A 20,865-nucleotide genomic window follows, 5' to 3' on the forward strand; every position below is an offset into this window, starting at 1 on the left:
TCCTCGCATTGGAGAGACCTCTAACTATCTTGAATGTTATCTACAAGATTGTTTCAAAAGCTATGGTGTTTCGAATAAAGTTTCTCTTTTCAAAAGTAGTGCATAGATCCTAATATGGATTTTTGCATGGAAGAAAGATCCAAGATGCCATATTAAATTTAGTGGTTGCAATAGAACATGCGATTGAAACGGGGAAATTTTTGTTTTAATAAACACAGATCTAGACAAAGTCTATGACACATAAGCTACTATAGATTTCTTGCTGGGTGTTATGGATAAGATTGGATTTGGGAATGCCTTCTACAAGATGGTTGGCACACTTTTCACTAATGCAACAACAAAGGTTGGGGTGAATAGATACATGTCTCACTCCTTCAACTTGCAAAGGTCAGTGAGGCAAGGTTTCCCATTAGCACCTTTGCTCTTTGCCATAGCACTTGACTCACTTTTAAAGGTTGTCTAGCATAGCCTAGAAGAATATATATTGTACAGGATCTAACTCCTGGAATGGTTGCCACATGTGCACACAACTGTTTGCCAATGACAACTCAAACTTAGTTAGGACTAAAGAAAGGAACGTAAAAGAGCTATTAGAAGTGTACAAGTGGTACAATCAAGTGTTGGGTGCTATTATAAATATATCAAAAATAAAAATGAGCTTTAAGTTGGTTAAAATGGGAGAGATGCTTAGATATCTAGGTGACACTATAGGCCTCGCCATTTCAAGTAAATAGAATATGGAGTGGCTTTTAAGGAAGATAGAGCACAAGGTAATGAAGTGCCCTAGATAGAAAGAATGCCCCTTTCCTATGCTAGTAGGCTTCTGATAAGTTGATAAGATACTAATGCATGCAATTATATTCATTAGGATAGAGACCCCATTCAGATAGGCACAATTAGAAAGGATGGAGAATGTGGTTAGACCATTCTTATGGTCCTATGGTGTTGAGGAGAAGTGGTATTCCATACTATCAAACATGGTCACAGAAGATACAAAGGCCGAGGGCTAGGGACTTGAAACCATTAGGGATAGAGCCAAGAGGTATACCTTCAAACTCCTAAATGAGGATTGAACAAGATGAGCCATGGGCCATAATAACCAGGCCAATGGTTGGAAACTCTAAGATATGGGGAAGGAAATGGAAGATGTTAGTCTAGGATGATAAGATACTAGCTTCAACCACCAAAATGTTGGCCACAAGGTATGAGTCAATCAAGAGCCTTGTCAAATACTGGAAAGAGGCGATCAAAGGCTTAAGCTAGAGAGATGAAAAGCCTAGGAAGGGAGATGGGGCACTGCTCCAATGCATTTAAACCTCGCCATAGGCCTTCAAAAACTCGACCCCCTCTATGAATACATGGCCAAAATTGTCCCGAAAGGACTCCCAAGGTGGAAATACGTGTGCGAGTAGTCTAAGGGAGAGCTAAGTACGATGGAGGAAATTGCAATCAAGTTCGCCCTTGAGTGAGGAAGAAAAGGCATGTGTTGAGGAGGCGATACGGGAAATAAGGGAAGTCTGGCCCCCCTCTTCAAAGATCGGGCCTAGTAAAATATGGCAAAGGTTGGATAATGTGAAGGGGAGACTTGCAACAAAGTTGAAATGTAGAAGGGGTTTCTAGAAGGAGAAGTTAGATATTGCAGCCAAACTATACAACAAATAGAAGGACAATCACACACATGCAAATGTGCAGATATGGAAAAGAAGACTTTCTAGAGTATGGAGATGTACCCGAGGCAAACAACTTGACTTATTGTTATGGAAGGTGATAGCGAGGGAACTACCTACCAAGCATAGAGTGGGGAGGATGATGAGAATCAACGATAATTGTGTCTTTCGTGCCAGTTAGGAAGAGACAATTAAGCACGTGTTTTGGACCTATAGAGAAGCTATGGGCTATGGCTGTCTAGAGAAAGTTGAGGGAATGGTTCAAGGTGGTTGATCTCAATGGCATTGTGGAGATGAGGATAACCATATTTGGGGATGTAGGCAAACTAGATGATGAGATAAACTTTGAAATATTGTGAGTGCAATGATCTTCAAGCATGTACGGAGGAATGGTAACAAGGTTCTCTTGAAAAACTTAAGAAAGATAAGATTCCTAGCGGAGAAGTGTGCAAAGGATTGAGTTAGCCATCTTTACACTCTTGAGAAAGAGAGGAGAGCGCTTTAAAATTGTTCGAGAGAAACTAGAGAACTGTGACTAAGGCCTAAAGCTCCTTTTTGTGGTTGATGAGATTTTGAGGCTAATGCCAGCTCCTCGTAAAAACACGACGCTTTTCGTGGAAAAAGGGAAGGAACTTGGAAGAAGATTCCTCGACGGCCAGCTTACGCTCGCGTGAGGCTTTTCAAGTCGAACGTCAGCGTGATCCTCCCTCCGTCCCTTCCTCCCTCCCTCCCATCCATTGCAAGCAAAGATCGTCTCATCTGACGAGCGAACGCATCAGAAGAAGAAGAAGAAGGAGACGAAGAAGGAGGAGGAGGAGGAGGAGGAGGAGCTGGAGGAGAAGAACAGGAAGGATCAAGGAAGAAAGGGAGACACAAGCAGCACCAGCGGCAGCGGCATCAACGCTAGGACAAGAAGAAGAAGAAGCAGAAAAAGAAACAAGAAACAACAGAAAAAGAAGCAGCATCAGCAGCAGAAGAAGAGTACGTCTGAATTACAAATGGCCGTGAAACGAAAGAGGCCGCCCCTCATCATGCAGGAGCAGCAGCAGCAGCTTGATCTTGATCTTCACCAGCAGCAGGCGCATGAGCGCCCCCCCTGCAGGAAGATCATTCCAGCAGCAGCTACTCGACGTGCAGTGAAAGGGCGGCCTGCACTACAACATCCTCCCCCTCCTCCTGTCGCTGTACTGCCCGCAGCAGCCGCAGGCCGTATAAACTCATCGGCTGCATGCAGACGTGCTATTACTGCAGGTAATTCCTGCAAGGTCATGACGATCAGAAGAATCAAGTTCAAGCCGATCCTCACGCTTGAAGACGACTTCGTATTCCTCGGGAAGCAGCTTGGCAGAGGCGGGCAAGGAGTTGTCAGCCTCTGCCAAGAGAAGCATGGCGCCCGCCGCACTCTCGCGTGTAAGTCCCCACTCGATGCGCATAAGGTTGACGGCCACACGATCAATAGAGAGGACTGGAATGATTCCGTGCGCCAGGAATTCTGGATGGGAAAGGCACTGGAGGGGATCGACGGAGCATTGCGTATCGAAGGTCTTGTCCCTAATAGGCACGGCGTTTTGCATCTCTTGATGGAGTTTTGCGATGGGGGCGACCTGTCCAGCAGGCTCCGATCGCAAGAAGGCGGTACCATGAAGGAGCAGGATGCAGCAATGGTTGTGCGAAAGCTTGCACAAACCCTTGCGGCATGCCACGCTCGCGGCATCATGCATCGCGATGTCAAGCTGGAGAATGTGCTGTTCGTACATCGATCAGTGACATCATCTGCATGTACTACGCCACCTACACATGCAGATGGAGCAGCGTTTGCAAGGATCAGTGGCTGTACTACTTCTATCACCAGCTGTAATCTGCATCGTCCTGCTGTACTCCAGGATCATCAAATCAGCCAGGATCAGGATCAGGAGGAGCAGGTGGTTCTAGCAGACTTCGGTATGGCCCTGTGTCTAGACGATCGAGGCCGCCATCAGTATGACATTAGGAAGAGATCAGCAACTGATGATGACAATGATCGCTATTGCGCAGCTGGCACAAGCATGTACATGGCACCCGAGGTCATTACAGCAGCTGGTCCTCCAGCTACTTCTTCCAGCAGTGCCAAATGCTGCAAAAATGGTGGCAACAAGCATCCGTGCCCATCAACATACCCTTACGACGAGCGAGCTGATGTGTGGAGCTTGGGGGTGCTTCTACACACCCTTCTCATGGGGACATTCCCCTTTCCTGGGAAGACTGACGAGGAGGTTCTCACCTCGATCCGTGAGCTCACCACATGTTTTGGTGATAATCTTCGACCCTACCTTCGACAGCAGCAGCTCAATATGCATCTCAGCAGTCGACATCGCAGCAAGCGTCATGACCACGATCATCGACCAGGAGACCACCGTGCAGATGAATATCAGTCACCCCCCAAGGTGTCCGAAAGGGCAATCGACCTTCTCGCAGGCATGCTTCGCACCAACCCTCACAATCGCCTCACCATGCAGCAGGTGATAGACCATCCCTGGTTCTTGTATGCAGCTGGGGTCAAAAGGATAAAGCTCACGTTTCAAGGCTGCACTGCAGCAGTCATTTCAATCTAGGTCTTGATCTAGTTATAATTAGTGATCAGGGTCCCATTTGACCCACAGGAGTACCAAATTAAATCTCCTTCTCATAATGAGTGTGTCATTTGATAATTTGTAGTTCTCTGAGCTGCAGCAGCTAACACTTCCTGTACATTTGCCCTGATATCTCAGACGAGGACAGTCTGCTGCAATGATCAGGGCCATGAATTGCAGCCAATCGGAGTTGAGTATGTCAACTGTACATTCAGATCGACCTGCGACTGATGTAGTCTAAGAAGAAGATACTAGCATTGTGTCTTACCTTGTACTGCTGGCCTGAGAAATGTGCTAGCTGTGGAGCATGATCAATTAAGTACATTAACACTCCTCAGCTTGCTGGGAGACAGGCAGCTTCTAACAGAAATCTGATGCAGTGCAGCCTTCTGTCCTCATGCAGCTGGTGGAGCATCAATCAGTTACATTAACTCTCCTCTGATCAGTACTCGGAGGCAGCTTCTAACTTGTGTCCTGGATGAGCGGATATTGTACTGCTCCCCTGGTGCTACTTGATCATGAACACTCCTCTCAGTACTTGGATGAGCTGATATTATACTGCTGCTGTCGTGCTAGTGGATCATCAATCATCAGCACTCCTCTGAGTACTTGGAGGTCAGCTTCTAACACAAACCTGATGTACTGCCCTGATCATGCTAGTGGATCATCAGTCAAGTACAAAATTCGTCTCTCTTGGAGGCAGCTTCTAACTTGTGTCGATAGATAGCTGTACTGCTGAGCCTTCTTTGGCAGTTCCAGATTCATAGTAAGCTGCATATGTATGTGTGTGTGCCAGCTGGAGTAAAGCCAGAGGCAATCAGCTGTTATGCTATAAGATGTTAAGGTTACAGGTACTGGACTTGATGCACTGCCCTCATGTGGGAGGATCATCAATCAATTGCAACGCTCCTCTCACTTGGAGGCAGGTTCTAATAAAAATGTGGTGTACTGCAACCATGCTACTGGATCATCAATCATTCAATTCCATTAACACGCCTTTCAGTGCTTGGAGGCAGCTTGATGTAACTTGTGTCTGTATATGGCTATACTGCAATGAGTTTTCTTTTGCAAGTTTCATCATGTTCAGCCTTATGTGTGTGTGTATATATGTGCCAGCTAGAGTAAAGTCAGAGGCAACTTAGCTGTAATGGAACATTGTAAGGTTCCGGTACAGGATGCTCTAATTGCTACGATCAGATTTATACTACTGTTTGCAGAAGATCATATTCATAGATATCTATTGTATCGTGGTGATGAACAAAGAATATGTTGCTATCTTTATGTTGCATAAGCAATGTACATGCAGTTAAGGCTGCAGAAAACGTTCAGCAGGGTATGCTTTGCTTTCCTTGAAATTTTGTTCTGTGATCAGTCGTTCAACGTTGAAATAGTCTGGTGTTATAATCTGGTCGGTTATAAATTAGAGACTACTTAATCCGATTCCTTGACAAGGGGGAGGCCAACGTTGTAGCACTGATCCCTCGATCAACATTCTGATGAATCAGGTGTAGTTTGGCTCCCTTCCCTTCAGTTCTCTGGCGAAGTAGATCGCTGCTGAATGTCACACTTCAGATCCCTAGTAGGCCTAATATCAATACACCTACGAGAGTCCACTCTTTCAAAACCACACAACCTGGAATTACTCCAATGCTCGAGGATAAAGATTTTGCCACAAAAAATTGTGTACGACCAGTACGCATCAAATCTGCAGACTTTGCAGCAGCAGAAATATAGAAAGGTATTCCCACAGTAGCGTATATTCATCTGTCCGATGGACCGACTTATAATATCGGCGGTTCCGAAATTAGCGCATTCATTGGCCGCCTCCGATGGAGCAGGACAGTCAGTAGAATTTATGAAAGACTCGGTCCATGCACTCAATATAATTCTTCCAAGAGGTTCTTTGTCTTTCTCTTTGAGACCACAGATCCCATAGTTATGGAAGTCGTGCACTAGTTATGGGCAGGGCCGTATCAAATTTTCAATCCGGTATTGAATAACAGGTTGGTGGCAACCACCTCCTCAAGCTTGGTGAACCCTTTGGCAATCTCTTATGAATTTTGAGCGACGCCTTGTAACCCTTGCAAGACCATTTTGATAACATGGTAGAAGACCTAAAGTGACACCTTCTGTAATGTAAATACTGGTAGACAAAATGAGAGAGAGAGAGAGAGAGAGAGAGGAGAATATGAGAATGAATGAATGAATGGGGTATTTAAAGGTAACTGTAAAAGCTTCAACAGCCCTACCTCGTCAAATAATGAAAAACTTGGGGGAGAACTCCAAGAAGAAGTCTACTTTGAACATGAATTATGCTTCTTCACGTTTGCTTTGCACACCACCTTCCTCTCAACTAGATGGAACTTCTAGAATTGAAAGATGACTTTATTAGGTCACAATGTTTCATGTTGACCTTGACGTCTTGACTCTTTAAGAAGGTTATTCATATGCTTTGGGAAGAGGCTTTAAAAACACAATGTTAGGACTGCTCGATCTTTGTCTATTGCTATTAAGAACACCCAAGATTTTCTAATGGGGCATACTAAAAAACAAATACCATCAAGCTAAAAGAGAAAAAAGAGCCTCCACATATCAACATTTGATGAAGCTTGAAAACGATTGGACTCTTAGAAAGGAAGGGGTTTTAATGAAATCAATCTTAAGACGAGAATGGAAATTAGTCAAGAGGAATTAATAAATTGAGATCAATTGGTTACTAATTTTGTCAAAAACTTGTCACGAGGCGTTGGAATGGTTGATCAACCTAGTAAGGAAGTGTTCTATAGTGTTAAAAAGAAGAACAGAAGAGAGATTATCCTCCCGCTCCTTAACCAAAATAGTATTTTTCGCCTTCCCATTGGGATAACCATAGAGTTTAGCATGATTATTTTGTACAATTTTCTATAACATGTCTAATTACATCCCTAAAAAAGATTTCTTTCAAGGCTAAAGTAGTCTGATCAATTAGACCGAATGTATCTCTAGTTTCATTGGAGATGATCTAGACTTAGATTTTAATGAGGATGAGATATGAAATACCCTCAATGCCCTTTAGAAAGGTAAAAGGCTTGGAATTGATATCAATATGTTCAATGAATTTGACAAAAAGATTAAAGCTTTTTAAATTAACCATCTTCTCAACATCCTCAATCAAATAAGATGAAGGCACCATCAAATTTATCTTTCCTAAAAAATAAGGATATGTACATAATGTATGTGGGAGGAGAAAGAATTATCTAAGCCTTACAAATGTTTAGTGAACATAGAATCTTGTTTACTCCAAGTAATGCCAACAGAAACCTATCCCCAAAAACTACCCAATATTCACATGTCAACAATGGTATAGTTACAAGAATCCAAACAACACAAAACCAACATGTACACAAATCAATCAGACACATTTTGCATATCCACATGTTTTGCTACAAGAGTAGCCATAAACATCTCCTTGTGGAGAAGAAGAAGAGAACTCCTTTATATCTTTCCACAATGTCATGAAAATATCAATCCAACATTGGCTCCAATGGAAGCTCAATTTTCTCTCTTGCAACACTGGATACAATCACTTACTTAAGCAATCCACAAGGTTTCGCCATGACTTGATCCATTCAGACTCCCTTTCCAACCATGAAATAAAAGTGTGGTCACCTACTTCCATCCCGAAGCTTGTCTTAACTTCACTAAGTAGCTACAAGTAAAGAAGAAGAAGAGACAATTTCTTTTGCATACTACACATAGCTGAAACCATAGAATATAACTTTTCATTATTTCTTTCGAACTTTCCGTACTCAAAAGGAAGCTTCCATACAATGTAAAACCACTCTTTATCCAAAGATGGATTTACCATCTCCAAAATCTAAAAATACATCACCTTGTATCAATTAGACTTTTCCTTTGTCTAAGTCACAAATATAGAAATAGCACACAACCATACAACTTTTTACTCTTGTCATTTTTCTATTGTAAGATTTTGTGATTTTCTTTCTTTCAAAATTGATTATTGCATTATGATTATCCTTTGGAAGATTAGAGGAATTTTCTTGCATGTGATCTCAAAGTGGGCTTTCCACATACCTTAAGTAGATTTATAAAGGAATAATGTCAAAGAGAAATGTTACTACCAATAATAGAGATATAAAGCATCAAATAGAAAGTCTTATAAAACCCATTGCATACACCATGTGCCCAACTAGAACTGATTGGGTAAGGGGTTACCACAATCTTCTACCCATACTTACCTCCATAGCTCAAGATTTTTTGATCGATTTTTTCTCTTCTTCTTCTCTGAAGCTATTAGTGAATACAAAATCATCACAAAAACACAAAGTGCTTGTATAGTACAAGTAAACCTTGAGACTTATGACAACAATAGGATCTTTGTTCAACCAAAGAATATCCAAATAGATGAAATTAGTGAGTCACTAAAGTGCTTTGAGATAACACCCAATTCCACTGAAATCTGATGCGGCCTATTTTATTTACAATATCGTTCTATTCAAATTCATTTCCCAAAAAATTTGTGAAGGCTTTCAATTCATTGCATATTTGTTTGCTTAGAGTAGTATGATCTTGCTATGTTATATTCCCATTGAGGAAAAGGGGAGAGATGATGAATGAGGTAGTAAGACAAGAGAGAGGTGACCGTATCTTACTACTTAAGACTCTAAAGAAGTGTACAACCCAAACCAAGGTGGAAATTCTGCACACTTCAGAAGCAGAGCCCATGTAGGGAGCCTGTTTGGTTGTTTTATTCCTCATACAAGTACTTATGGGTGGAGCATTGAAGATTGTAGTTATCTTGTTACAAGTTCACTACATGTTCAAATAAGGGATTTATAGTTCATTTACAATCATCACATGGATTCTATAAGGCATTTACAAGCGTAATAGGGTCCTTATAGGTTTCCATATAGCTGTCACTCACAAGGTTTACATGGCATACATGACAAAATAGTGGTAAAACATAGTGTTTCCATAGGTCTAAATAGATTGTGGTCCAACCCTATACAATTTTCTATACAATTCACTAAATTCATTCTAATAGAACCACGAATATCGATTCAAAGAGGGATTTTTACCTTTGATTTATGTTGAGGGTTGAATTGACTTGTTTTTTGTTTTTGATTTTTGTTGTTTTTGTGAGTTGAATGGTTGATTTTGAGAATTTATTGATTGATTTTGGATATGTTGGAAGTGTTTTGGAGTGCGTTGGGATAAGTTGAGTATGTTTGAGAAGCTCATGATGGTTTTTGATTGAGATATGATGTTCTGATTGGTTCTACAATGAGTCTATTTGGTTCTGATAGGGTCTATTTTGCCTCTATTTTGATATGATTTCTCTCTGTTTGTGAGGTTGAGATTGTGCATGATTCTTTTAAGGAAATATTGAGAGTGTGTTGGAAGGTTTTTGATGGTTTGAAGTGGTTTTGGTTTGAGCTGTATGGTTTTTATGCCTTTTGTTGACCCTTTGTAGTATTCTGAGGAGCTTCAGTATCTGTTACATAAGCCTCTGTTTATTTCTGTAATAATTCTAATAGATAGATATTTATCTTGGGGAATGTTTTCGAGTCTTGGAAAAGGAAGAACACAAGTTCAAAATAGCTTGAAGAGAAAAAGAAGTAGCTGATGAAGACTTGAAGTGGAGATTGCAATGACTGTGACAGTAGTGAGCTTCCAAGGGACACTATAGTGGCTCTAATTACTCATTATATTAGACATACCTCTTGGGAGGGATATACATGACAAAGAGAGGATTATTGAGAGTAATTCTTGTTTATTATCATGTACTATTGAGAGATATTATATGTGAGAGATATAGAGTTATTGAGATGGCAAGCTCAACATGTGCGGACATTGAAGATGGACCACCTAACTAGATAGGCCCACACGTCTACACTTAGCACGTCAATGGTTATTCTGATCCACACATGGAATTATCACTTATTATATTTAGTTTTTTGCTCCTATTTAATTCCAATTGATTAGTATAGTCAGTTATGTATTGTTTGACTTAGTAGGCCACTTTTCTGCATGTTGTATCTTATCTATACTTTGTGTACAGTGTATTGTGTGTGAAAGAAGAAGAAAAAACTAGCAAGAAAACGTTTTGGCTTCCATCTCTCTTCTTGTGTTCTTGAGTGAGCTTCCTCTTATGTGTATGGTGTGTGCTTGGTGCAGTAGCTCGAGCAAGTCCCTCTACCACACAATTTTTGACAAGAGTATAAGAGATAACCAACTTTTATGAAGAAACATTGTATCTACATGAGAGAAAGACTATGAAGATGATGAAAGATGAATACTATGTGATGAATTCTAGTCAAAGTCGATTTTTCTTTGTGTCATTTTGGTTCTCTGATGGTTTCTATGAAAAATATGAAGGATATATTGAAGATTTATTGTGATAAATCTGTGGGAGAATTTCTATATGATGGTGCATGAAGATTTGTGAATAGTGGTAATGTTTATCTTCTTGTGGTTGATTAAAATGTGAAGAACATGCTTGTTGGTGTAATAACATAAATTTTCTTACAGTAGATTCACCGTTTTCTTGGTGTTCCTCTTGGGGTTTCATCTTTTTTATGCGCAACCAGGGAAGACTGCCATCAACAAGCGTCAATAGAGGAGGTTGAAAATGGAAGAAGTGCCACAGTTGAAGATGAAGAAAAGCAATGTAAATTTGTAGAATTCTTGCTACTATTGAAGAATTGGAGATCTTCATTGCCAAAGCCACTTTCTACAAGAATTTAATTCTTCAATGGCAGAAATATATCACCATCCTGATATAGGCTCTCTATGAGACTAATTACATTGTCTTTTGAAGCTATAGAGAGTTGTATCACAATAGTGAATTGTTTCCCACAAAATTGAAGAGCAAAGAAGAAACAAAGACAATGCCCATCCATCGAAGATTTGGCCTTCATTGAAGAATTTCTAAGCATCATCAAGTGGAAGATTGTGAAGAAGCTTCAAGAGTCATGGTCAGTAGAGGTTCACAAGAATAAGAAGGAAAAGAGTTGGAATTTGTTCATGGACTCTCAATAATAACATACCCAGGATGCTTGGTACACTAACCACCTTTTGTTGTTCAATTGGCAACTCATTCGAAGCTAGTAGAGAGAGAAGTTATTCACAACCTATGTTATTGAAATCCTCCAAAGTTGGTATTATCAAGGCAATGGCACTATGGTGATCCTCCGAGAATGAATTTTGATACCTTGACAATTGAATATCTTCCCCTCTATAGCGGAATGAAAGCCAAAATCAAAGATGTTGAAAGAAAGTAGAAGAAATGTTGGCTAGAGAGTCCTCGAGAGATTGAAGCCTTTCCAATTCTGTTCTATTAAGTACATACAAACTAGGTGGAGTTAACTCTATGTGATGGATGATGTGATCAAGAGGCAAGCACTAGAGTGAATCTAGAGGTATATGAGAAAAGAGAAGGAAAAAATAAAAATAAAAAATAAGCTAGTAGTAGAGCAGAAGCCTCCTTTGACGCCCTTGCAATACTCTTCATAGAAGTCCCAATGGTGAATCAGGATCCCCTTCCTAGCCAAATCCGTCCTAGAAATATTGATGTGACAGGCCAATGAATATTATCCCGATGCTAATCTTTAAGGGAGAGTAGCCAACAATGCCAGAATCCTAGAGCATTGATTAAGTGGCGATGTTCCCTATCACCTTTCAAAGATGCGGCATTTCAATGGTATGAGAGACAAGCAGCATGAACTTTTGACACATGGGATGACCTGAAGGAGGCCTTTCTTATAAAATTAAGGCATGAAGGTTTTGAAGAGTGGATGTGAGAGGAGTGGATGAAGGTTTTGAAGAGTGGATGCGAGATGCATGAAGGTTTTGAAGAGTGGATGCGAGAGGAGTTCATGAACCTAAGGCAATCCTCAAGTAAATAGGTGGAAGCATATATCTCTAGAATGGAATCCATATTGAAGAGATGTACCAACCACCATCACTTGGATGAAGGCATCCAAAAGGGAGTTTTGTTTAGAGGCCTACAACTAGAAGTTCGTAAGTTTGTGTAACTGAGAAGACCAATTAATTTGCAAGCTGCAGTGGAAGGTGTGAAATTGTATGATGAACTTGAAGCAAGGCTATCGATGATCTCAGGAAAAGGAGTCTTACCTCATTCCATGCCATGAATGGTATATCCACCAGATGTAGTCCCAAGGACTGTTCCCTACTCTTACCCTCAAATGCAAGCAGTGCTGTAGTGTACAATGCACTGAATCCATAGTGGTGGCCATTATAGATAGTAGTAACTCAAATGATGTTCCAACCACAACAACATTGGCCTCAAATAGTTCCCCCATTGGCAACTCAACAACAATAGTGGAACCTTACCAACTGGAACCAACAACCACCAGTCTCAATACAGGAGCTCTGAATTAGAATAAAAACAAAAGGTGCTCTAGGGCCAACCCAACCATCTGTCTCCACTGATTATAGAGACTTCTTAAAACCCTGCTACAAGTACTCCAAAAGGAGAAAATTTGAAGGACTATTTGTCCAATTCAGTTGCAAGCATCAAGAAAGAGTTGATGGATGTGATTACAGAATAGCTACAGACATTGAAGGTGAATATTGCTAGCATATCCAATACTACAAGAGGTGGAAGAGATGTGATGCGATCTAATACATAGTGGAGAAAGTGCCATTAGGCAAGACATTTAGCCAGTGAATGTACTCAAAAATCAACTATCCTTGGAGCCTTCTATTTGTATTGTTTATGAAAGAACCACACAGAGGATAACTACTCTCTAAAGGAGATGCATGAATGAAGGAAGAAAGATGAGGAAGCAAGATTCAACTTGTTGGAATCCAAGATGACCACCCAAGATATTAGACCAAAGCCTAGATAGTTCGGCCCTAATTTTAGCCAAAGGAGATTCCCTACCCAAATTTATAGAGGAAGATAGTCTAATAGTGGCCAAAGATCAGAAGTGGAGTGTCATAAATACATAGCTCATAAAATGGTAATGGATCCACCTCTATTGAGGACTCCTCCAATGAAGTTATAGATGGTATATCAGTAGAGGAAGAAGCTGTCAAACATATCTTTCCCAAGAAAATAGAGACACACTCCTAGACAATGGTGGTTGGGCACTGTAAGTCAACTCCCAAAAGAAGCAAAGTCCTTGTCAATGGGCGAATATATTCTACTTGAACCAGAAATGACTTCCAAAATTACTTCTGACAGTGAGATGAGGCTTGGATGTATTGTTCTCCCTATTACATGGCCATAGTGGAGCCAGAGATGGAAGCAGAAGGGCAGAATATGCAACAGAGAGCTTGTTCTTCTCCTACACAAAGTCCCTACTATAGAGGTAGAGTCAAAGTCTAAAGAGGATGAAGATGAAAGTCAGGATGAAGATTACAAAACTGAGGTGGAGCAATCTATTCAATTGGAAGAGGATAGAAATAAGGAGGAACTCCCATAAGATTTTGAAGCTAAAGATCCCAGGCTGTTGGACAGAATGACTCTGGTACCTTTTGGACTGGTAAATGAATCACATCATATGCAAAACCTCTATAAGTAATGGATTAAGAAAAATAATCATTCATTTTGTAGTGGTTTTGTTGCCCTAATCTACCCTTCTCAAGGAAGGATGATGATGATGCACCTTGGTAAGAAACACTATTTCTGCATCCCAAAGAGCCAGCTGAATCCCCTTGGAAAGAAGAATTCACTCTTCCAATTGAGCATTAGACAAGGAGGCAACTCCCTGAAGGAGTCGAATCATACCCAGAAGCAGTCTATGGGACCTTCATCCACGAAGTGGAAGATAAAAAGTAATTAAATTTTGCGGATACATATGGCATCGAACATCACTTGAAGTTGGGTGCCAATATTCAAGAAGAGATGTCGGTCTTACATGACCTACTAAAGGAGAACTTAAATGTCTTTGCATGGTTATATAAAGATCTAAAGAGGATTGATCCCACGGTGTGTCAACATCACATCAACCTAGAGCTTGATGCCAAACTTGTCAGACAAAGACAAAGATGCATGAATCCAAATTACTTAGCCCTAGCAAAAGCAAATTTGTTGAAGCTCCTTAAAGCTGAGTTTATCTATCCAGTGGCCAATAGTGAATGGGTTTCATCAATTGTAGCAGTATTTAAGAAGAATGGAAAGATGTAAATATGTGTAGACTTTCAAAAGTTGAACTCTAAGACAAAGAAGGATCGTTTCCCTATCCCTTTCATATACAAATTGCTAGACACAGTGGCTGGACATGAGCTCTATTCTCTATTGGATGGATTTAGTGGATATAACCAAGTCCAGATAGCAAAAGAAAATCAATCTAAAATAACCTTCACAATAGAATGGGGAACTTATGCTTACAGAGTGATGTCATTTAGGCTTTCTAACACCCCTTTGCTACCTTTCAAAGAGTAATGTTGGCTGCATTCCAAAATCACCTGCATGATTTCATTGAGGTATACCTATATGACTTCTATATTCATAGCCTAATCTATGAGCATTGGGGACACCTAGAGTAGTGCTGCAATAGTTGCCGCAAATATGGGGTTTCCCTCAACCCTAACAAATGCATCTTTAGAGCCTCTCTTCAAGAGTTCTATTGGGTACACATTGTCTCTACACAAGGGATAGCAACAAATCCTACTAAGATTGACAAGATTTATAGCTCTAAGAGCACCAATTAACCTCAAACATTTGAGGGGATTCCTCGACCATGTGAGCTATTATAGGGGATTCATCACATACTTTGCAACAAAGACATTGCCCTTGTATAAGATCCTAAGGAAAGATACAAAGTTCATTTGGATAGATGATTGTGAAGATGCCTTCAACACACTGAAACAATGTTTGATTAAAGAACCCATCCTACAACCTCCTGATTGGACAAAGGATTTTCATGTGCACATTGATGCATTTGTAGAAGGCTTAGGTGCAATTTATGCCAAAAAGGCTCCTCAAAGCTTGATCAACCTATCTACTATACAAATTGTAAGGTCAGATTAGAGTGCATGGCAATGGTGTTTGCATGGGAGAAGTTTCGACACTACTTGCTATGGACACACTTGAAGTTTTATGTGGATCATGAGACACTATCCTTCCTAATGAATACAAAAGATGTTAAAGGTAGAATAATGAGATGGCTCCTTCTGCTCCACGACTTTGATTTTGAAGTGGTTACCAAGTGTGGTCGCTCCCATGTTTTGGTTGATCATCTATCGCAGATTTCTTAGATTGAAAAAGAGAAGCATGATGATCCGGACCTCCCCGATGCTTCTCTATTTTTTGTCAAAAAGATAAGCCCATGGTATGCAGACATTGCCAATCTCTTGGCCACACAACAGTACCCCATGGCATCTCTTGCAAAGAGAAGAAGAAGCTTCTCTGTCGGAATCAACCCCCTACACTCTATTTGGTGGCGCTTTGTACAAGAGAGGAAAAGATGAAGTGTTGCAAAGATGTGCTACGGGAGATGAGATCGAGATAATGTTGAAAGAATGCCATGATGAGCCCATGGAAAACACTTTGCAAGAGAAATGACAGACAGAAAGGCTCTACTAGTAGGTTATTGGTGGCCTAGATTGCGTAAGGATACCTATGACTACTGCAAACACTATGATGCTTGTCTTTGGATGGAAAAATCTACCAAATCCAGTGCTATGCCACTACAACCCATCCTTTCCCTAAGCCATTTGAGAAGTGGGGCATCAATTTTGTGGGCTCAATCAACCCTTCAACCAAAAGAAAGTAGAACTGGTACATCTTGGTATGTACAAACTATGTGACAAAGTGGTGTGAAGCCAAAGCTCTCAAACTAGATGATGGCAACAACGTAGCCATACTCCTATACAAGAATATCATCACTCATTTTGGTAGTCCCTTAGAGCTAGTTAGTGGCAAACACTTACTTCTTGAACAATATTATGAAAGAACTGATAGGGCTTTACAAGATACGCCATTACAAGTCCACACCCTACTACCCCAGGGCCAGTGGTGGCCAAGTCGAAGTTACCAATCGCATTATCTGTTTGATCTTGACAAGGATGATTTTGTTGCACATCATGGTGATTGGGATGATCATCTTACAAAGGCCCTCTAGGCATACAGAACCTCTTACAAGGCTACTATAGGATATACACATTTCTAGCTGGTGTACAACATAGAAGCCATTTTCCCTATCAAGTTAGAACTACCCTCTTTGCGAGTGGCTATCACCAAGCACTTGGAAGATAATGAGTCCCTCATTAGCGGAGTTTTGAGGTCTTGAAAATGCCTTTTAGGAGATAGAGAGAGTGTGCTCTAGACCAATTGGAGCAGAGCCTTCGTAAGGGAAGTTCTATTTTTAAAAATACAAAAAACCATTTTACAAAAATATATATATATAATAATATTATGACAATGTATTATCAATATCTATTTTTAGCCTCTTATATTTATGATTACGACATTCTTTGTATTAATGATATACAATCCTGGCCACTTTTATTTAATGATATGTCTGGATCAATGATAATAACATGCTTAATCTAAATTCAAATTAATAAAGATCTTGACACTTATTTTTTTTCCTCCTTTCTTTTATCCCTCTCGTGTTTTTCCCTCCTTTGTGGTAGCTTAGTCCTCTATGTGTGTGTCTCTCTCTCTCTCTCTCTCTCTCTCTCTCTGCCATGAATATAGAAATTTGATCTTCAACCAGGCATCCAAGCTCCCAAATCACATCCATATCAGTGTTTAACTCATTCCAAAAAGATGGAATATGGATTCCTACAATCATTAGCAAAGGCAGTTCACCATGCAACATGCAAAACATGGGAAAAGGAGAAGATATGAGGGCTCGTTAATCTCTACTTGGAAGTGTAGAATCCGAGATTTCAAGCTTAGACTAAATAAAAACAACATAAAAGAGGTTCTGATGCAATATTGTTTATGCATAGAGAGCTATATTTGGAACTCGGAAGTTCAATCCTTCCAATGCATAAAACAAATTGTAAGGATTTGATTTTTAAAGTCTTTCTTTTCTTGAACTTGGTTTAAGATTTTCCATTATAACATTTGTTCATTTGTCTTCTAATCTTGAGGAATGGCAACCGATCGATGAGTCTATTATTGATGTGATTGATGTGATGCATGGCTTGATTGAATAAGAGATGTACAAAGATAGAAAGAAGACAGAGCTTGCAGAGAATGGAATATTCTTCCATGACCATTCTTATATTGTCCCCATGTAGTGTAGCCAATGGGGATCAATATCCCCCCTTCTTTTGCCTAAATTTTCAAGCTTTGAGTGGCCTTTGCTAAGTCCAGCTAGTAGTGAATGCTATAGATGTAAAATATTTTTTAAGATACAGAGAGCATTAAAACCTAGTATCTCAAGTAGGCTAAGCAAAGTTACTTTCTTCATGCCTATTAATATATTTGTTAACTTATTTTCTAATGCTGAGATAAAAAGATCAAAGGCTATGCTTTCAGTGAAGAGACTAACATATGATCATGTTATACAATTTGTCAATGAGGGATGGGAGACTAGGACAGAATTGAAAATTATATGTAGGATAGATCAAGAGTCTATAGCTTGTAAATATATGATTGCTACTCAAAATTTCATGCTTAGCTTTTATTATAGTAGATGGCATTATGTTGGTGGTAGTCTAGTTGATTTAGGCCAAAATCTTGATAATTTTAGCAAAGATCCTATAGTGGATCTTGATGTTTGATACAATGTGGACATTATTGCAATCCTAAAGGTTAGATCATCATGTATGCTATATTAGGTGAGGATGGATTTACAGAATGGAGATATTGAACTACCATACTCATTTGTGTTCCAACTTAATAACAAACAAGTAAGTTTTTATATCATATTATATCCACTTAGATATATATCTGATTTCACTTCTTGATTAATAAACATTTGTAACATATTTTTTTTACAAATACCAATGAGGAGAGAAGAATATACAATGCAAGGATATTGAATAAAATATCTCTCTACTATCAATATAAAATACATGTAAGACTTTTGTGGCAAATTTTTGTTAGTCATCTCCATGACTTATACACAAGGGCCTACAATCAATGAGGCAAAGCTACTTTTTTAAAGAACTTTTTTAAGGAGAAGGGACATCCTTTCTAGGAGTCATTTTTCCTATCTTTTATGCTGTGGTTGCCTTGGGTGTTGAAGGCATAGCTTTACTTGTTGTAGTTACATGCACCTTCTCTCCTTTAATGTCCAAGCCTCCACTATTGTTCATTCTTGTCGATTGTATATAATTGACCACTATGTACTTCATGAGCTTTGCTCTTATATACCAAACATGCTCACTTGTATAGCAATCCCTTGTAAACTGTCATACATTTGTAAGAAAAGATTTTTAGTTCATTGTTATTTTTTACAATGGACTATATTATTATCATCAATGGACTATTTTGCAATAAACCTCTATCTTAAAGTTTAGTATCTTTCACATTACCTTTATAAGTTTATCATCATTAAGATAAATAAACTGAACCAATCTTCTGGAATTTACAATTACTCTCCATCCACACGAGTAACTGTCATCCTGATGAGGATATTGCAATCAACAATATAAAGTAAAACTATGAAACTTGTTTATGGTAGTTTTTAAAATAAAATTTCTTATTATGTTCCAATCGTATTAATCAAGACCTTACCACAACTTGTCTATATTGCATTGTTGCAAGTAAGTCAGAAGGCATGGTAGGCTTTTTCTCTAGCACTCCAATCAATCTTTTTAAAGCTCTGTACCAAAAAGGCAATAAAATATAGAGTAATCACAAAATCAAAATCAAAATATTTGGAGTACTTGCAAAACAATATATCAAAATATCAAGGAGACCCTAGATTATATAACTTACAACACTACAAGATATAGGCCTTATATCGATGTTAAAAGCGATGGAAATGTAAATAACAAAATTTGCCCTCGTCATCGCAAACAACGTCGTTATTGGCAACACCATAGAACAGTCGGTATTAGTATCGATATCAGGATCACTATTTGCGTCGGTATTGCAACACTGATACCGATGCAAATAACGACACTTTCCAATGCAAATAACGACGCATGCAATAAAATTTGCGATACTAATAACGACAGTAACAGGGAATTTTTTTTAAAAATGGCAGGACAACTAGCATTATGTGCTTTATTTGGGCCATACAAAATAGTTTCTGCATTGTGTACAATTCTCATGTAAACAAAAATAAAATGTACTGAAATCATAACACTGATACATGAAATAAATACATGATCGTAAAATGAAAGTGACTGGTACAATCATGACAAGATATCACTACTATATAGAAAATGTCTACACAGATAAGGCGACAAAAAAAGAAGGGTGTGTGAGCTCCAGGGATCCAAGGGTGAGCTACATATCCTCGCCGTTCGAAAGCTCGTCCCGTCGCAAAGGAGCATCGAACGGAATTTGTAAAAAAAGAAACAACAACGCATCAGTCCACCATACAATAATGCATTCTAATTAAATATGGTAACTATGGACAAGAAATATGAGTGACTTACAAGGCCACCGCGTCTATACAATTAGTCGATCAATGTAGTGAGACCGTGCCTCTCTGCATATCGAGTCTCAAGGCCGGTCGGATAGTGATTTGTAATGGAGTGTTGCAAAGAAAAAAAAATACTAACAGTTAGAAACATGATTGTCAGTACAAAGGATATTGCAAAAAAAAAGCAAGCAAAACAAAAGAAAAACTTACAAAGTCCTCCAGATATGTCCTGTGGCCGCTACTCCCAAGATGATGGACTACTCCAGCCTCTAGTCGTGCCCTCACCACCTCGCGTTGCTGACTCCAACGTCCTGGAGAATCTGTAGCCTCCTCCCTTAGTTGGCGCCAGTCGTTTACGTCTAGCCACTGGGGCTTTGTAGCCCCACTCTTGAGTGCCTTGCGTGCATCCGATCATCTGTGTGACATATAGGCATACATGCAGTCCATTATCCAGCCCGTAGAAAACCTATTTGCTGTGGCTGGAATCGGAAACTCCTCATGCAAGGATGCTACTATGTAGTCCTTGCTCCCCTCTGGTATGTTTTTCCAATTATCTAAGACATTGTGCCAAAAAACTTGTTGGCACAACTTTGTCATGCGAGCCATCACCCTCCTCCCCTCATCATTTATGATGATGGCTCCTGACCTATCATCGACAAGATAGGAATATCACTCTGGGGTATGCCTAAGATGGGTCCTCTCCCACCTGCGTCCATGCTCCAGGGCATATCTAGGAGACCCCTATACATCTGGTGTTCCGATCGGGGTACTATCTATCGGAGTAGCACGCATAAGGGTGCCACTTGCAGACGGCTGAGCAAAAGTCAGAGTAACTGGAGTAGACATCCCCACAGGTGTGACAAATCCTGGAGGTGACGCAACTCCAACATAACGACGAGACGAAGACACTGTGTCCGTGCCTCCACAGCATCCACATGAGCCACACTCCTTGGAACCACCACGAGAGCGAGGAGTCGCACCTATATCCCATGCCAACCGCCGGCTCACTGCCTCCTTATCTCTATAACATCCCCTGGATCCTAAAGCACTCCCTCTCTCTGG

The 20,865-nt window shown here is 39.9% G+C and overlaps 1 protein-coding gene across 1 annotated transcript; it reads left to right on the top strand.

The window, feature by feature from the left end:
- Window positions 1-3,177: 3,177 nt before the first annotated feature.
- LOC148038975 (calcium-dependent protein kinase 25-like) lies at window positions 3,178-4,763 on the top strand. The gene is made up of 2 exons (XM_087675516.1): window positions 3,178-4,165; window positions 4,415-4,763. The coding sequence occupies exons 1-2, from the start codon at window positions 3,248-3,250 to the stop codon at window positions 4,505-4,507; spliced, it is 1,011 nt and encodes a 336-aa protein (XP_087531642.1). The 5' UTR covers window positions 3,178-3,247; the 3' UTR covers window positions 4,508-4,763.
- The last annotated feature ends 16,102 nt before the right edge of the window (window positions 4,764-20,865 follow it).

The sequence above is a fragment of the Lygodium microphyllum genome, chromosome 3, assembly GCF_053477565.2.
Source record: "Lygodium microphyllum isolate KBCC chromosome 3, Lygodium_microphyllum_v1.1.10, whole genome shotgun sequence".
Taxonomy (NCBI): Eukaryota; Viridiplantae; Streptophyta; class Polypodiopsida; order Schizaeales; family Lygodiaceae; genus Lygodium; species Lygodium microphyllum.

Coding starts and splice junctions, on each gene's coding strand:
- LOC148038975 (XM_087675516.1), top strand. CDS start 3,248: ATGGAGTTTTGCGATGGGGGCGACCTGTCCAGCAGGCTCCGATCGCAA. Junction 4,166..4,414: donor ATCGCCTCACCATGCAGCAG/GTGATAGACCAT, acceptor CTGATATCTCAG/ACGAGGACAGTCTGCTGCAA.